Source organism: Heterocephalus glaber, unplaced genomic scaffold, assembly GCF_053883595.1.
Source record: "Heterocephalus glaber isolate CG9 unplaced genomic scaffold, H.glaber_assembly_v1.0 deba00001571, whole genome shotgun sequence".
Lineage (NCBI taxonomy): Eukaryota > Metazoa > Chordata > Mammalia > Rodentia > Bathyergidae > Heterocephalus > Heterocephalus glaber.
In genome coordinates, this window is record NW_028258356.1 from 2,315,313 (window position 1) to 2,330,407 (window position 15,095).

At 32.5% G+C, this 15,095-nt stretch overlaps 1 protein-coding gene across 4 annotated transcripts in view; it reads right to left on the bottom strand.

Moving 5' to 3' along the window:
• Ptprr (protein tyrosine phosphatase receptor type R) overlaps nucleotides 1-15,095 on the bottom strand; it is a 281,279-nt gene that overhangs the window by 43,807 nt on the left and 222,377 nt on the right. For all 4 annotated transcript variants that reach the window (XM_087192424.1, XM_004845043.3, XM_004845044.4 and 1 more), the window contains 2 exons: nucleotides 6,299-6,485; nucleotides 3,775-3,859 (listed from right to left, as the gene is read on the bottom strand). In XM_087192424.1, the coding sequence (XP_087048550.1) occupies nucleotides 3,775-3,859; nucleotides 6,299-6,485 (272 nt within the window). The remainder of the gene's footprint in view (nucleotides 1-3,774; nucleotides 3,860-6,298; nucleotides 6,486-15,095) is intronic.

A 15,095-nucleotide genomic window follows, 5' to 3' on the forward strand; every position in this document is an offset into this window, starting at 1 on the left:
TTTCTGCCTGCATTAAGTGGATTGTGGCAAGGCCCTGGAGGGCAAGGGCTGTTATTTAATTCAATTTTGTATCTCATACAATTTCTATTTGGCCTGTGGTTTTAGATTGTTTAATACTAGAAGTAATTTCTATTAGAAACACTTTTGACTTTCTAACTTTTTTTCTTAGCAAAAGAAACAAGAAAACTTTTATTTCCTTTACTATCCATTGATTCTTAGAAGTTTCCACAAAAGCCTTAAACCATGCAGTTTTGAGAAAAGGCAACACTTTCTTCAGTTTTTAGAATGCTTATATTGTATATGATTACTGGAGCTCTATAAACTGCTATAAACTTCTATATTTATGAAATTTCTCTGTCAAACTAAATTAAGTTTACATTGGAAGTTAGTAATTTATAGTAATTTTTAAGTATTTAGAAATTTTCATTTTTTAAAAACAAGAATACAACATATGACTGAGTAGGGGAAAAAATGTAGATTTCCAACCAAAGTCCTTTAATACATTGTCTGGGACTAAGAAAACTTCATCATCATCATTATTTTCATCACTAATGTTATAATTTTATTAATGTTATGCATTTTAAATCTGTGTATTAGTCAAATTCAGTACAACAATTTTTCTGAACAAATGTTTCTGAGCTATATGTTAAATATTCAGTACACCATGGTATATATCTAGGCAGTCTCAATAACAATTATAAATATTATTTTAACACTGATCATTTTTCTCTATTCTTTATTTTTCCCTTTCTCCGCTTTACCTCCCTCTCTTCTTTCTTCCTTCCTTCCTTCTGTCCCTTCCTGTCTCCTTTTTTCCTTCCCTGTCTTCCTCCCTCATTTTTTTCCTTCCCTCCTTCCTATTTCCTTTAGTCTTCCCCTCCTTATCTCCTTTATTTCTTCCTTCTTTTTTCTTTTCCCCCTCAACATTATTGGACATAAGTATAGATTTGTTCCACCAAAGCTATATTTACTTGTTCCATCAAATCTGTATTTATAAAATTTCTCCACCTTGGTCTCCCTAAAATATCTGCTCTAATCTTAAATTTTCTGTTTAACAGACAAAATGACAACTGGATCCTGATATTTTGAGTAACATCTTATCAGATTTTGTGAAAAGCTATTCATTCAAAATTTTAAAGATTTATCCTCCAGCAAGAAGCTAGGAGAGTTTTCACAGATGAATTCAAGATAAAAAGAAAATGGGAGGAAAGGAAAGGATTGACTATACCTTCAAGGTGATTAGGAGTCAACTTCAAATTCATTGCAAAAGAAAAAAAAGATGAGACTGAGCAGTCCAAGGCGAGAGCCACTAGCCATACGCAGCTAATTAAATTTAGCTGGGGTAAATAAAATTTAGAAACAATTCCTCAGTTGCATTAACTATTTTTCAAGTGTTCAGTTGTTACATGTGGCTAATGGTTATCATATTGGAAATACAGACTGTCTCTATAGTTACAGAGTTGACCTTGGGAATGCAAGATGGTGATTGTATGGAAACTCATGCAAATTATAAGAGAAAATAGGGCTCTTTAATACTCTGCCTTAGAAACTGTCAACTCATCTCTAAATATACGAGTGTTTTCTGAGATTAATGTTGGATGATGATCCATTATCATTTAGGAGGGGAGGGAACCATTAGAAGTTTGCTACTAATTTTACATATACTACCATTTAATTTTCTCAGTGGCCTTGTAGGGTAGTGTTATTATCATTTTTTTAAGGGATGAAGAAAAGATGGCAAAGGAAGATTAAATAGCCTACCAATAATTGTAATTTTTTATTTTTCAGAGTAGGAAATAAGATCTAATTCTAACATATAGTAGGAAACAAAATCTAATACAACTTTTTGCCTTAATGAGTGACTCACTTATTTGTGTGGGTTTTTTTTGGTACCAGGGATCAAACTCGGGACCTTGCGCTTGGGAGGCAGGCGCCAGAACCACTGAGCTAAATCCCTGGCCCATGACTCACTTATTTGGATATCTACCTTGTGGTAAAAATTTAGTATAACCAAAGATAAACATGATTTAAGTAGAAAACATTATCAAACAGTACATTTTTGAATATGAAATGATGGCCAGAATAAATAATGTTCTTTAATTTTGTATATATATTTTTTATATTTTTATAAATAAATTGACCATGTGAAATAAATATATAACATTTATTATTATACTTCAGTGTGTGCTAATAATTTCTTCTCAATATATGATTAGTATTTTCCTCATTGCTTTTGCGATTTTAGATGAAAACATTTTTATGACTAATATTTGTTTACAGTGCAAAATATTTTAAATAAGTTTTACCTCAGCACTTTAATGTTCCATTTAGAGTGTTCTGAGGCAGACTGACATTGTCTTCAGAGAAATAGCTATCATTTAATTAGTTCTTACTTATCCATATATCCGCTGCAAAAAATCTTTCAAATTTTGTAGCTTTACCATTCTGTAAAAGCTGGCAAACTTTTAAACTAAGCAGAATTTATTGTAAGTTAAAACAATAAAAACAACCATGATATTTAAAATCTTAATCATTTGTTAATCATCAATTTATATAATGTTTTGAATTTGTTATTCATTTGAGTCTTTTCTAGTAATTTTCAACCATAACATGGCTGTCCAAACTTTATTTCCTAAGTTACATTTTGTGCAACAGGAGTGCATGAGGTATTTGGGCTAAAGGTGTTTTCAACAGAAAATCCATCATTTGTGACATCCGTTGTCAGCATGGGTGCCCTGGTCCTAGCAGACTACCCAATTCTGGAAGTGGAAAAGCTGACACAGGATTGGAAAGCAGTTATCTTATATCATCTGGCCAGGAAACAGAAGGTTGAACTTTGAAGTAACTCTAATAATTTCCAAATCCTTATGAAATTAAACGATGGTTTGCATTTAATTTGAGAGAAGGTTTGCATTTAATGAGAGAGCTATGAAAATTATGATGGATATATGTGCTCTAAACTTAATATTTCGCATGTTTTTGATGAAAATTTTAGGGAGAGAGGAGGGAGGAAGGTTCCAGTTTCCTTGCACCTTCATCAATATTTTTAATTGCCTATCATTTTTATTATAGTCATCTTATGGATATGAAGCAATATCTCATTTTGTTTTGATTTTCCTTGTTGATTAATGATGCTGAACAACTTTTTACATGCTTATGAGTAATTTTTATATCTTCTATGGAGAAATGTATATTCAAGTCATTTGCTTATTTTTAAGTTATGCCATCTTTTTATATAATTTTCTCCCATTCTTTGTGTTGTCTTTTCACTTTCTTGATGGTATCATTTGAGACACCAAATGTTTAAATTTTAATGAAGGCTAATTTGTCTACTTTTTTGAGGGTTCCTTGTACTTTTAGTGTCATATCTAAGAACCACTGACTAATTCAAGGTAATGAAAACTCATAACTTTTCTTTTGCAAGTTTTATAATTTCAGCTATCTACATGTATTGGATTCACTCTGAATTAAGTTTTCTATATGGTGTGAGGCAGGGTTCAACTTCATTTTATTTTTTTGCAGGCAGATATCAAGTTGTCTCAGCATCAGTTTTGAAAAGAGTCTCCTTCACCCATTAATTGTTTGACACTGGTGATGAAAATCACTTGACCATAATGCGTGGGATGACTCAATTTTAGAATCACATATGTACTGGAACAGTGAGTTGGTCATCATGATAAGAGTAATACAAGATAAAAATGTTAAGAGGTAAGGTAAATGGAGAAGTCTTGTCTTAATGCTTTACAATATAAATTATTAAATCAAGAAACTTACTTGGCAAAATGGTCTTATAGCGATTTTTTGTTCCATGACGAGGAATGTCAATTTCTTTGGGATCCACAAAATTCATTGGTATTTCCTACAAAAATAAATGATATCAAATAAATGCATGTAATGCTGACACAAAGAAAATTTTCACAGGGGGCTACTTGATCTGTGCTTGATTGGACTTCAAAGTCATTTAAAAAACAGCAGGCTGCCACCTCTGGGTGACCCATACCCTTCCTTTTATAAACATGTTGGTTGCACCCTTTCAAGCTGACTTCTAAGAAACAGCTCTCTGTGTTAGTATTATTTTATATGTAGTTGTTAAAGAGAAATAAAGCATGTTTCTTCAATTTAAAAAATCTTGTGACATAACTGATGGAATTATATGGATCACAGTTTTTTAAAAAAATATATAATTAAGGACTTTCAAATCTTTATATAATTTCAATATAAAAATCTATTATGATGGGTTCTTTTTCAATATTATGATTCTTTTAGGTAAAACTGGTAAATATGAAAGTTTTTCGTTGACTTGTGTAATGATATAATTTTTAAAGAATGGTTTGTAATTGGACTGTTTCATTCATTATTATGAATGCAATATTTAGTGAGGCACAGCCAGACACTTTCTTTTCTTACTTATTAAGAAAATAAATATTTGTACTTAGTCAGAATATATGTCACAGGCCTCAAATGTCTGAAAAGGGAACAAATAGAATAGGGGTAGATTGATGTAAAAGCATGAGACCTAAAAATGTGAGCAAGAATAGAATTTGGTTATACAACATAGAATGTTTTCTAACACAAAATTTTCCAAAGGATTGTTTAAATAAGCTTAATGTAACAAAGTAACTTTTATGTTATTTGCTGACTATTAAATTAAATCCTTTGATCACATAAAATAATATTTTTATACTTAACTTTCTCCAGTGGAAACTATAACTCAACATCCTCATATTTGTTGAAATTAAAGAAATGAACTATAAAAATTTCATATTGTCTTAGTTCTCAATCTGAAAATTTGAGAAAAGTCAGACAATATCATGAATTTGAGACTTGGTCTACAGTGAAGAAGAGCTTACATTTTTAGCATTGTTGTATTAGCTTGCATTTTATATATTTAAAATATGCTTTGCTCCACCCAAATATTTTAACTTCTTTGTTCCAAATTACCAAAATTGTTGAATGTTCAATAAAAAACATGTTTTTATCATTCCATGTTTGATAACTTCAAGCATGTCAGTCTGTTTTGGCAAAGCCACAAAATAGGTAATATCTTTACTCCTTTTCTTCTTTTCCATTCTGTCTTCTGTTACCTGACATATACTGATAATCTGTAATCTTTTAGTATTCTCTCTCCTGGATACTCCTTGTTAGCTTCATCTTTCTTTATTAAAGGCTTATTTCATAAACAAAAGTCTATCAGCAGTCCAAGAAAAGAATACCTAACAGTGTCTTTGGCTAGCTGTATGAACTGTGTGTGCATGTGTTTGTGTTTGTGTTAATGGAACTGAATATTAAACTACCAGGAATGAACACGGTGAGTATTGAACTACCTTCCCAGCAATGTTTACTTTGTTTTGAAAGAGGGTCTTGCTAAGTTGCCTCGATGACCCTTGAATTTGCATTTTTTTGCCTCAGTATCCTAAGTAGCTGGGCATGTGTGATCATGGAGTTGTCTAATTTTCTTCACATATAAAAAGATGACACACTATAGAGCTTACTTTTTAAAACCTCATGTTTGTATTTTACTTTGAACACTTAATAGCCAATGGGGCTAATAGTAGATCTAAACCATTTCTGGATCTTCTCACCGTGAGCTTGTTTTAATATATTTCAACCAACTCTAGAGTGACCAATTTATTATACAAAACTAATATAGCTTAAAATGCATAACTGACTTAAGATGTAAGGTTACCTATCAAATAAATATTCCCCTTTAGCAACAATTAGACTTAAGAAGATCTAACCCGACTTCATGCTGTTTGGTAGATATATCTCAGCATACTGGTAAGTCTAAAACTATACTTGCCATCGTATTTAGCCCGTACTTCTTCCTTCTGTTTCCTTATGTCATTCCTGAGCACAATTTGTATGCTTGCTGCTCAAGGTAAAAACCTGAGTATCACCCCTCACTTCTCCATTACTTCATCCAGTTTTTGGCTTTCACATCTTCACTTCTCACCTTAATTTCGATACTGCACCTAAATTGAATAATTTAATTTCCCAAACAGCAACAGCAAGGCTATTTCTTAATCCTAAAATGCCCTTTCTTTGCTCAGATGCTTTGTGCCACTGCATTGCCCAGCTAGGCCTTACATACTCTGCTTCAATTTAGCTACTGCACTATATTGTGATCACTTGTCAATAGCTGACAGATAGAAGGCAGATCTGAACCCATTGCATTTTACCTTTTGAATCATTTGTTTATTGCATGTTGTTTGGACCTGGGACACTTTCCTTTCCATATTCATCTCATAATTTCCCAATTGTATAAAAATAGTGAGGAGTGAGTAAGAAATAGGCTCACCATGAATTCACTTTGGAGTAAGTGTGAACTTGCCACAACTTCCCTCAGCTGTGACCTTGTGAGAATTCTGCTGGCTGACTGCAGGTACTCCATGGCAACCTTCTCCCGTGGAGTTGGTATGGATACAAAGGGTTCAACATTCCCCAAACTACTCATGTCCAATGTAAGAGATACATTGGAGCCTCGTCTATATGGGAGAAGAATGTTATTAGGTTTAAACATCACATGAATTATTTTGGTCACAGATGTTAATCTTTCCTTACAAGCATATAACTCATTGAGCATTTTTACAGAAATAAGGACCACATACATTTTTTCTTTTGGTACTACAATTGATTATAGCAACTATACATAATTCCTTTTTAAAAACTCATTATTTTATTGTTGGAAATAATTCTGAATTAAGATCACAATATAAGTTATTAATGACTATACTTATACAGAAATAATAGAATGACTAATAATATTAAGTGAAAAACAGTAAAAGTGAACACATTTGAATTGAGAAGTCAGATGTGACACAAACCAGCTGTAATTTGCATGTATGCCTGAGAGTCCAGTCAGCTAATGTTTTTGACATCAGTATACTGTACTTATAATTTTACTGAATACAGGAAGCATACAGAAAAAAATTTCTTAAAAAATGATAAGTATGTGAGAGATAATGCATATATTGATTAGATTGTTTTAGACATTCCACAATATATAAATATTTCAAAGTATAATGTTACATGCCACAAAATAATGTTTATTTATTAGTTAAAACATAATAAGAATTAAAAATAACAATCTCTTTGTTTTAGTTCCAGTTACTGTAATTGAAATAGAATTTAAAAGTTTAAAAACATAGCGGCAACCCACTTTCTCAGCCCCCTTCTGTCTGTCTTATGCAGAAGCTATCTTTCCCTCAATAAATACTTCCTAATCTTCAAAAAAGTTTAAACACACACATATTTATGTTTCAAATAAATGAATCCTTAAAAGATACCTTCTGTATCCTCCATTTCCTTATGTATATATGTATGTACATATGGATGGACGTATATGTACATGTCACTTAATTCTGTGATAAACTTATGAGTCCATAGAGATCATAGACCCGTAGATTGAGTTCCAGTCTATCTTCGCTTTATAATTTATATCTTTTCTTTTGGAAAGTAAGGTGGGGCTCTTCCAACTTATATAGACCACAGTATCCTAGGTAGAAGGTGTGTAGAACACAATTATAAAACAGCATGTGACAGTAATCGCAAGGGTGTTTCTATAAAATAGCATATGAGAGACTGAGAGTCAAAGTGAGATATTATGTTCACAAGTGTTGGACTTAAATTTGGTGTCAAGTGGTTGGTGTCTCATGAAAGTGGAGAGCAGAGAGCAGCAGGTCTAAACAAATGAGAGGAAGAGAGGAAGAGCAGATTCTAGGGCCTAGAAGGTTAATCCCTCCAAATGGTGATTTACATACTTAGGATGAAGAATCATATGAGGAAATAGGCAAGTAAATGGAGTTTAATATTAAACAATGGAAAATTATGAGACTATTATAACCAATAAGTCCACTGAACCAAAAAATCTGTCAGTTCTACACTCATGAATCTGTCTGTGGTTGCAGCCTTGGTGGGATTCCATAATTTGATATATAGTGTTGTTTTCAATCTCTACATGGTTTACAACTGTAGTTTTAATTCTTGCTTTTAATTGTTACTTAGAAGTTTGGGCATTTAATTTCTTTATTAATTTCTAATTATAATATATGGAAATTAGGAATGACTAGACTTTTTTTTTGGTTTTTTTTTAGACACGGTTTTGCTATGTAATTTAGGCTGGTATGAACTCATTCTGTAGCCCACTGGCCTCAAACTCACAGCAATCTTCCTGCCTCACCCTCCTGAGTGTTGGGATTACAGGTATGTGCTACCAAACCCAATTATGAGTAGACTTTTAATGGTTGGGATATCTTGATTCTTTGAGATAAACACTATGATAAACTTTTCTAAATATTTCACAGATGGTTTTGCTGATAACTAGTTTGACTGTGTACAATATATAAATATATCACATTAGTTAATTGTTAAAGATATTATGCCAGTTTTTTCTTTTCTTACTATTTTCCTACTGAATTACTCAAAGCCTAAGATATGCATATGTCTTTCAAAATAATTACATGCATTTTTCTTTAAATTATAATGTTTTTTTAACTTTATATGTTTCAGCCATTGTGTTATTTGAAGGATTAGTAATTATGTATACATTTCATTATAGATCTTATGAAGATTTCTTTTTTTCCTATTTTTCCTATTTGGCCTTGTATGTGACTTTCAAAATATTAATACTGATTATCTGGTTTCTTATCTTGTTTTTCCCCCAGTATTCCTGAAAGATTTTTTTCTCAACCCATCATTATTCTTGACTACTTGGATTACTAGGTTGACACTCTAGATGCCCCATAAAATGTCACCTACCAGTAGTGTGCCTGTTTCACTTCTTTTTGTGGTTGTTCATGTAGTTGACAGGACTCCTTTTGTTTCTGAGTAGGATGTAAATATTTTTTTCTTAAATTCTTTTATTGGTACATTTTAGGTATACAATATGTTTACATTTATCATTGGGTGCTTGTACCTGTATATGATGTATCTTGGTTCTTATTTTTTCCCCATTACCTGTGCACCCTTCACCCCCTCCACCCTTCCCTATTTACATAGACTTCATTTCCATGTTTTTCTCATAATTTTTTCTTTCCCTTCTTTCCTTTCCCTTTCCTCTCCCACCACTCCTACCCCTTTGGATCTTTTCTTCCTATTTCAAATTATCAATTATTCGTTTTAATTATGTTAACCCTTATTTACACTTTCAGTTTCTCACACTAGAGAAACTACTTGGTATTTACACATGTGTGTCCTATTTACTTCACTTAAGAGTATGGCCTCAATGTAAATACTTGAAGAGGCACAAATAATGGAAATACTTTCAGGTCAAGAATTTTATTTTATTTTTATTGGGAAAGCAGTTTTCTAAAGTTCCTTAATCCAGTTTTTCTGGCCATTAATTTCACAAAAAGTCTTTCCTGATTTTGGTAATGATTTGGTTTTCAATCTTAGTTTTTAGTGCATTTGTAAGAATGCGACTTCTGCGGGTTCATAGCTATTTTAGTGAGGAAGTAGGAGGTGTTACTTAATGGACTTCTGCTAATCAGAAGCTCTGTGTGTGTGTGTGTGTGTGTGTGTGTGTGTGTGTGTAGTTCTGAGGATTGAACCTGTGGCCTCACATGCTAGGCACTGTACCCCTAAGATGCATCCCCAGCCCTTTTAATTTTTTACTTTGAGACAGGGTCTTGCTAAATTGCTCAGGCTGGCCTTGAACTTGTGCTTCTCCTGACTCAACCTCCCAAATATCTGGGATTATAGACATGTGTCCCCCCTGCTTGGTCAGATGCACTTTAAACCATTATTCCCTTCAATATTCACCCTTAAGAAACAAAAGTGGCTACGATCTTTCCATGGAGTGACACTCAGAGCCACAGAGATTTATACGTGGTGAAGTCTCTTCCATCCAGGATGGGCAGAGATCGTGTGTGAAGGTAGAGTCATTCAAGTTGGGTCCTGAAGGCAAAGGTTCAATAGGTAAATTTTTGGTAGAGGGTTATTTCAGATGGATATCTTGGTAAGAGGGAAAAAATAGAAAAAGAAAATGATGAGAAAACTTAGAGATTTTGCAGAGAGGCAGCGGGAACCAAAGTTCAGTGTTGTAAAAATGTTATTTTGGAAGTGAGGGGCAAGATTGTGTAAGATGAGAAGAGGCTATTAGAAGCCGCCTAAATCAAGGAAAGACAATCAGAGAGTATCAGGGCACATCAACTTCTGTTTCAGATTTTCATAGCATACTCTGGGAGATTAAAAGCCTGTGAGATCCCATGTTTAAACTCTATTTGCTTTAGTGAGTAAGTTTTCTAAGGATTTTGTGGTGATCTGAGAGCTATGGAAGCATTTTCATGTAAACTGGCTTAGTAAGGAAGTAAACTGACTTTTGTCTGCAAAGGAAGGAAGACAGGAAACTAACATTTGTTAAATATTTGCCAAGTAGCTGTAAGTACTTTTACATGTTATATCAATATCCTTAGAAATATTTAGAGATGTTACTTTCACCCATTTTACAGGTGAAAAAATAACTAATTTAGAAACACTATAGTGGAACAAAGATCTAATCCAAGTTAAAATATAAAACTCAAGCTCTTTCTGTTTTGGCTCCCAGAGAAAGAAAGTGGTGGGCAGATGATGTTAGACATACATGGCCTGCCTAGAAGTGGGACAACACTGGTAGGGTGGGGCAGTCAGGGCACTGACATGCATTGAGGAAAGAGAAAACTATTTTAAATTTATCTTTACAGTCATACTCGCATACTTGTTTGGGCTTCAAATACTGTCTCTCCATGTCCTTGTAGTGAACCTTTGGTGAGGTTATTTACCATCATTGCAACTCAATTTTCTCCTCCTTTATAAAATGAATTATTAAATGTACCCACTTCAGAGAACTATTATGAAGGTTACCTTGATAATATAAGTAAATTGGTTATAAAAAGTAATGCTCAGGTTTTATTAAATTTGGGTAATAATGAGCAGAATCCTACTTAATTCCCACCTTTTGCTTTTCCAGGAATTGCCACAAATAATTAAAAATTGTTTTTACTGAGGTTACTACTTTGAAATCAATGGGTATAATCTACACATCTGTCACTAAAGAAAAATACATCCTTCTTGATAACTTATTTATCTTAAAGTTTCCCTTTATTATGGCAAATCCATTTCCCCTGAACCCTAAACATTTCCAGAGCACTTCACCTCAGCACCTCAGACAGTGTCTCAAAGTTTAATTATGGAGTTAAACTTACACAGGCTTTTGACCTTACAGAGAGCATTTTCCACAAAACAGCCCTTATCATGGTAAGTACTCTCTGTCCTGGCCATGAAATATGATGATAAGATGTCATTGACTTGGGAAAAATCTCTGCTTTTGTTAATTCTTTGTTGTTTTTTTTTTTGTTTTGGGTACTGGGGATCGAACTCAGGACCTTGCACTTGCAAGGCAGGCGCTGGAACCACTGAGCTAAATCCCCGGCCCTGTTTCTGTTAATTCTTATTTTCAAGGAACAAACAATATTTAGATTAATTGAAATATGGTGAAATTAGAAAATTGAATCAGTGCAATCAAAATATGAAAATATTTGATTTTTTAAAGTCTTGATATGCTTGGAAAGAAGAGATTAAATATGCTCACATATTTAAAGGTTTTTAATTATAAAAATAATTCCTGTTCATTATAGGAAATTTAGGAGTTTAAAAAAATTAAAATCACTCATATTCTTCACTAGGATTTAAATCAAAATTTAAATTTTGCTGCTTACAGACAGCAATGGTTGTATATTATCTGATTTTTTTCTTTTGGTTAGAGATGAGGATAAATATAATTCTATTTATTTTTAAGTCTATGTCTTTGAGAATTGTCTGTTGATACTTTTTCTTAACTTTTACATTGTGGCATTAGTGCATTTGTTATTGATTATTATGATGTCTGTATGTGCTATTGTTTCTCAGACATATTTGTGGCAAATATAACTTGTCTTAAGATCCTATGAATTGTTTAAAATTTATATTTAAGTCAAACATACTGATGTTTTCCTTTGTAGTTATTGCATTGCTTTAATGCATAGGATTATTGAAATTTAGGTTTTTTAAAGTTAATTTTTAAAATCTATTTGTGATTTGTTTTGGGCTATGGTAAAAGCAGAATCATCCAGGTTTTTTTCTCTCAAGCAGGCTGTCAATATTTCTAAAACAGTGTACTGAAAGTCTAGAGAAGGGATATATTTTATAAATATACAGCTGTTAGGTTTTTATCTAGCTATCACTGACTAATGATCTGATGGAGACAATGACATCTTACCGAATCAAGAAGAATTGAACTTGTTCTACTGCATCCATAAGCAAAAATGGTTAGAAGTGAGGACAGAATCAGAAAGACATTTCAAAAACAAAACGATATAGGTTTAGGAAAAGTTCAAATTATGACAGAAAAATCTGAAGAATTTAAAGAAAAAATCAATAGAGACAGTAAGAGACCTAGACCTTTAATAAAAATAGAGGAAAAGTAAGAATGCAAACTCCTATTGAAAGAGTTGGTTCTATTTTGTTTGTAACTGCCAACAAACTGTTTAGCCTTTTTTATGCCTTATGATTGCTGTTGGACAAATGAGAACATAATAAAAAGCTTTATCAGGCTCCTGCTGTAGCACCAACTATTATTTATGCCAAAAAATAAATAGTAGGGAGGAAATTCAAAAGATACCAATGCAAACAATTGAAGGAAAAAGCAAATTCTTAAGAAAAGGTAAAAGGAATGCAATAAACAGCATGCTAATTAGAATTAAGTAAAAAGGAAAACATTTATAAATATTATGGGCCAGGCCCACACATCCAGTTCAGGAAGAGAATATAAACAACTCTGTTGCAAGTGTTCAATTCTACATCACTGCTCCTAATGACCAAGAAGTGGGAAAAAAACAGAGCTAAAAATATACAAATCCAGCAACTGAGTGTTGGTATAACTGACAACAGGCATTTACTTTCCTGGTGATGAGGCTATTAAACTGTAAGAAGCTAGATTTAGGCAGAAGGATTACAGTTTCTTTTGTGTGTACGGGTCCTATTCCAAGACATGCGGCACTTTTTGTAGTGTACTTATTTGTTCAACAAGAACCATGACACTTCAAGGGTGACACCTCATTTAGTACTCCAAAAGGAATGGAAATGAGAGTGGCACAAAATAAAACAAATAATTATTTTGGCTGTGGTCTAGCTAGGAAGGTGTACTTCTCAGACTGCTGGATAAAGAAGTCACATTTCAATGGAAAATGGTGGCAGTTGCTTACCTTGACTTCAATTTTGTAAGAGGAATTTAGTACAGAATGAAAGAAAACAGATTTGACTTTTGAGAGTGCTTTTTTGCAACTGAGTATTGATATAACTGACACCAGAGTGCCAGAATTAAAAAATACATAGTTTGTCCAGAGCTGTCTTCATCAGCATACACATCTAATCCCACATTGTGAAATTAACCCTAACATTGACATCTTGGCCAGGCCTGAAAACAACGACCTAAGAAGGTTGGTCCAACCTTTTTTCCCTGTATGTTATACCAAAAAACTGACAATCTTAGCTTGGTTATGTATAAGAGGTGAGTAAAAATCCTTCCACATAATTCTTAAGTTCATAATTCTTATTTAATTTTGTTCATTCAGTTTAGGTACATATTTAGTTTTCCAGGAGGACTTTAATTAAAAAGAAATAAAAAAGAAAAAGAAGGTAAAAAGAAGTCTTGGCTCACTTGTAAGGAGCAAAGGAGAAAAAGGTAAAACTGAGAGATGAAATCCTTTACTATGTATAGATTGACTGCCTTCCATTGTTGCTGGCAACTCCAAATTCTACGACTTTTTAAGTACCAAGGATTAATAGTATTTAGTAAAAGTATGCTATTTACTTTCAAATAAATTGTATATAGTAATTATAATTATCTCTTTCTGGATCGCTTGATAGCTGAGAAGTGGATTTAAAATAAAAAGATACAGAACACTAGCAAAGTTAAATTATGATGTTAACGCAGCATTACTATTTTCTAGAAGCTGAGATAAATGAATAGGTATTGTGATCACACGTAATAAAATTTCCAAAAGGAAATCCTGTAGGGCAGAAATGATAATAAATATAAATGATATCCAGTGTGGGTATTAAATGATACCCAGGTGATAAATGATAGATAAATCATAAATAAAGATAATAAATAAATTTCACTCTAAAGTAAAAAAAAAACTTATAGCACAGAGAGCATTTTTTGGGGGTAGGAAATGATTCATTTCCTTACCTGAAAGCACTTTACTAGGTAGATTGTTGCACTCCTTTTTGAGTGATTATGTGGAAATTTTGAATTTGTGAGACAGTATTTGATCTTTTCTATATATACAGAAGAAAGCAAAATTTACTATACCCTTGTTCTATTATTTAAAACTGAAAATTAAAACAATTGTTAAAAAGTAAATATAGATTGAAATTGTTACTTTGTTTTTCAAACACTGACCTTAGAATCTGAGCTGAAATCAATGCTCTGCCATTTTATTTTAAACTCACTGGGCTCAGACTCCTTAAGCTGCAAATGGAGATAATGAAACTCACAGGGTTGGTTCTCATAATAAAAGGACAGTAAGTAAAAATATGTGCATTTTCCAGCCTAGGACATATTTGCACATGATACACATTTGTGAATGATTATAATAATAATCATGCAGTAATTCTTATCCCATTCTATGCGTACATGCTTATGTGAGAGCTATTTGAGTATGCGCTGAGAACTGTTTGAGAAAGGCAAGGTTGGGAAGATTGCTTAGTGATTAAAAGTTTGCAGCAATGTTACATTTGCAGTTAGTGGTCACCTGGCCTTATGCCATTTTTCATATCTCATGCACTTAAGATTTGTACCTCATATTGTTAAAATTAACAATGCTTTCTTCTGATTCAAATATAAGACATGTTCATTGGAAAAAAGCTAAAAAAAAAGATTAAAAGAAAAAAAATTCCCATAATATAATTCTTAGAGTAACTGCTAGTAATATGTTTAGTGTATGTCTTAAAGTCTTTAATGACAGTATATAATATTCAACATATTCTTTTATGATTTTCTTTTTTTAATAAACTGTTATCATGTCTCAAGTTTATCTAAGCAAAAAAACAAAAAGAAACATGATTTTCAAACACTC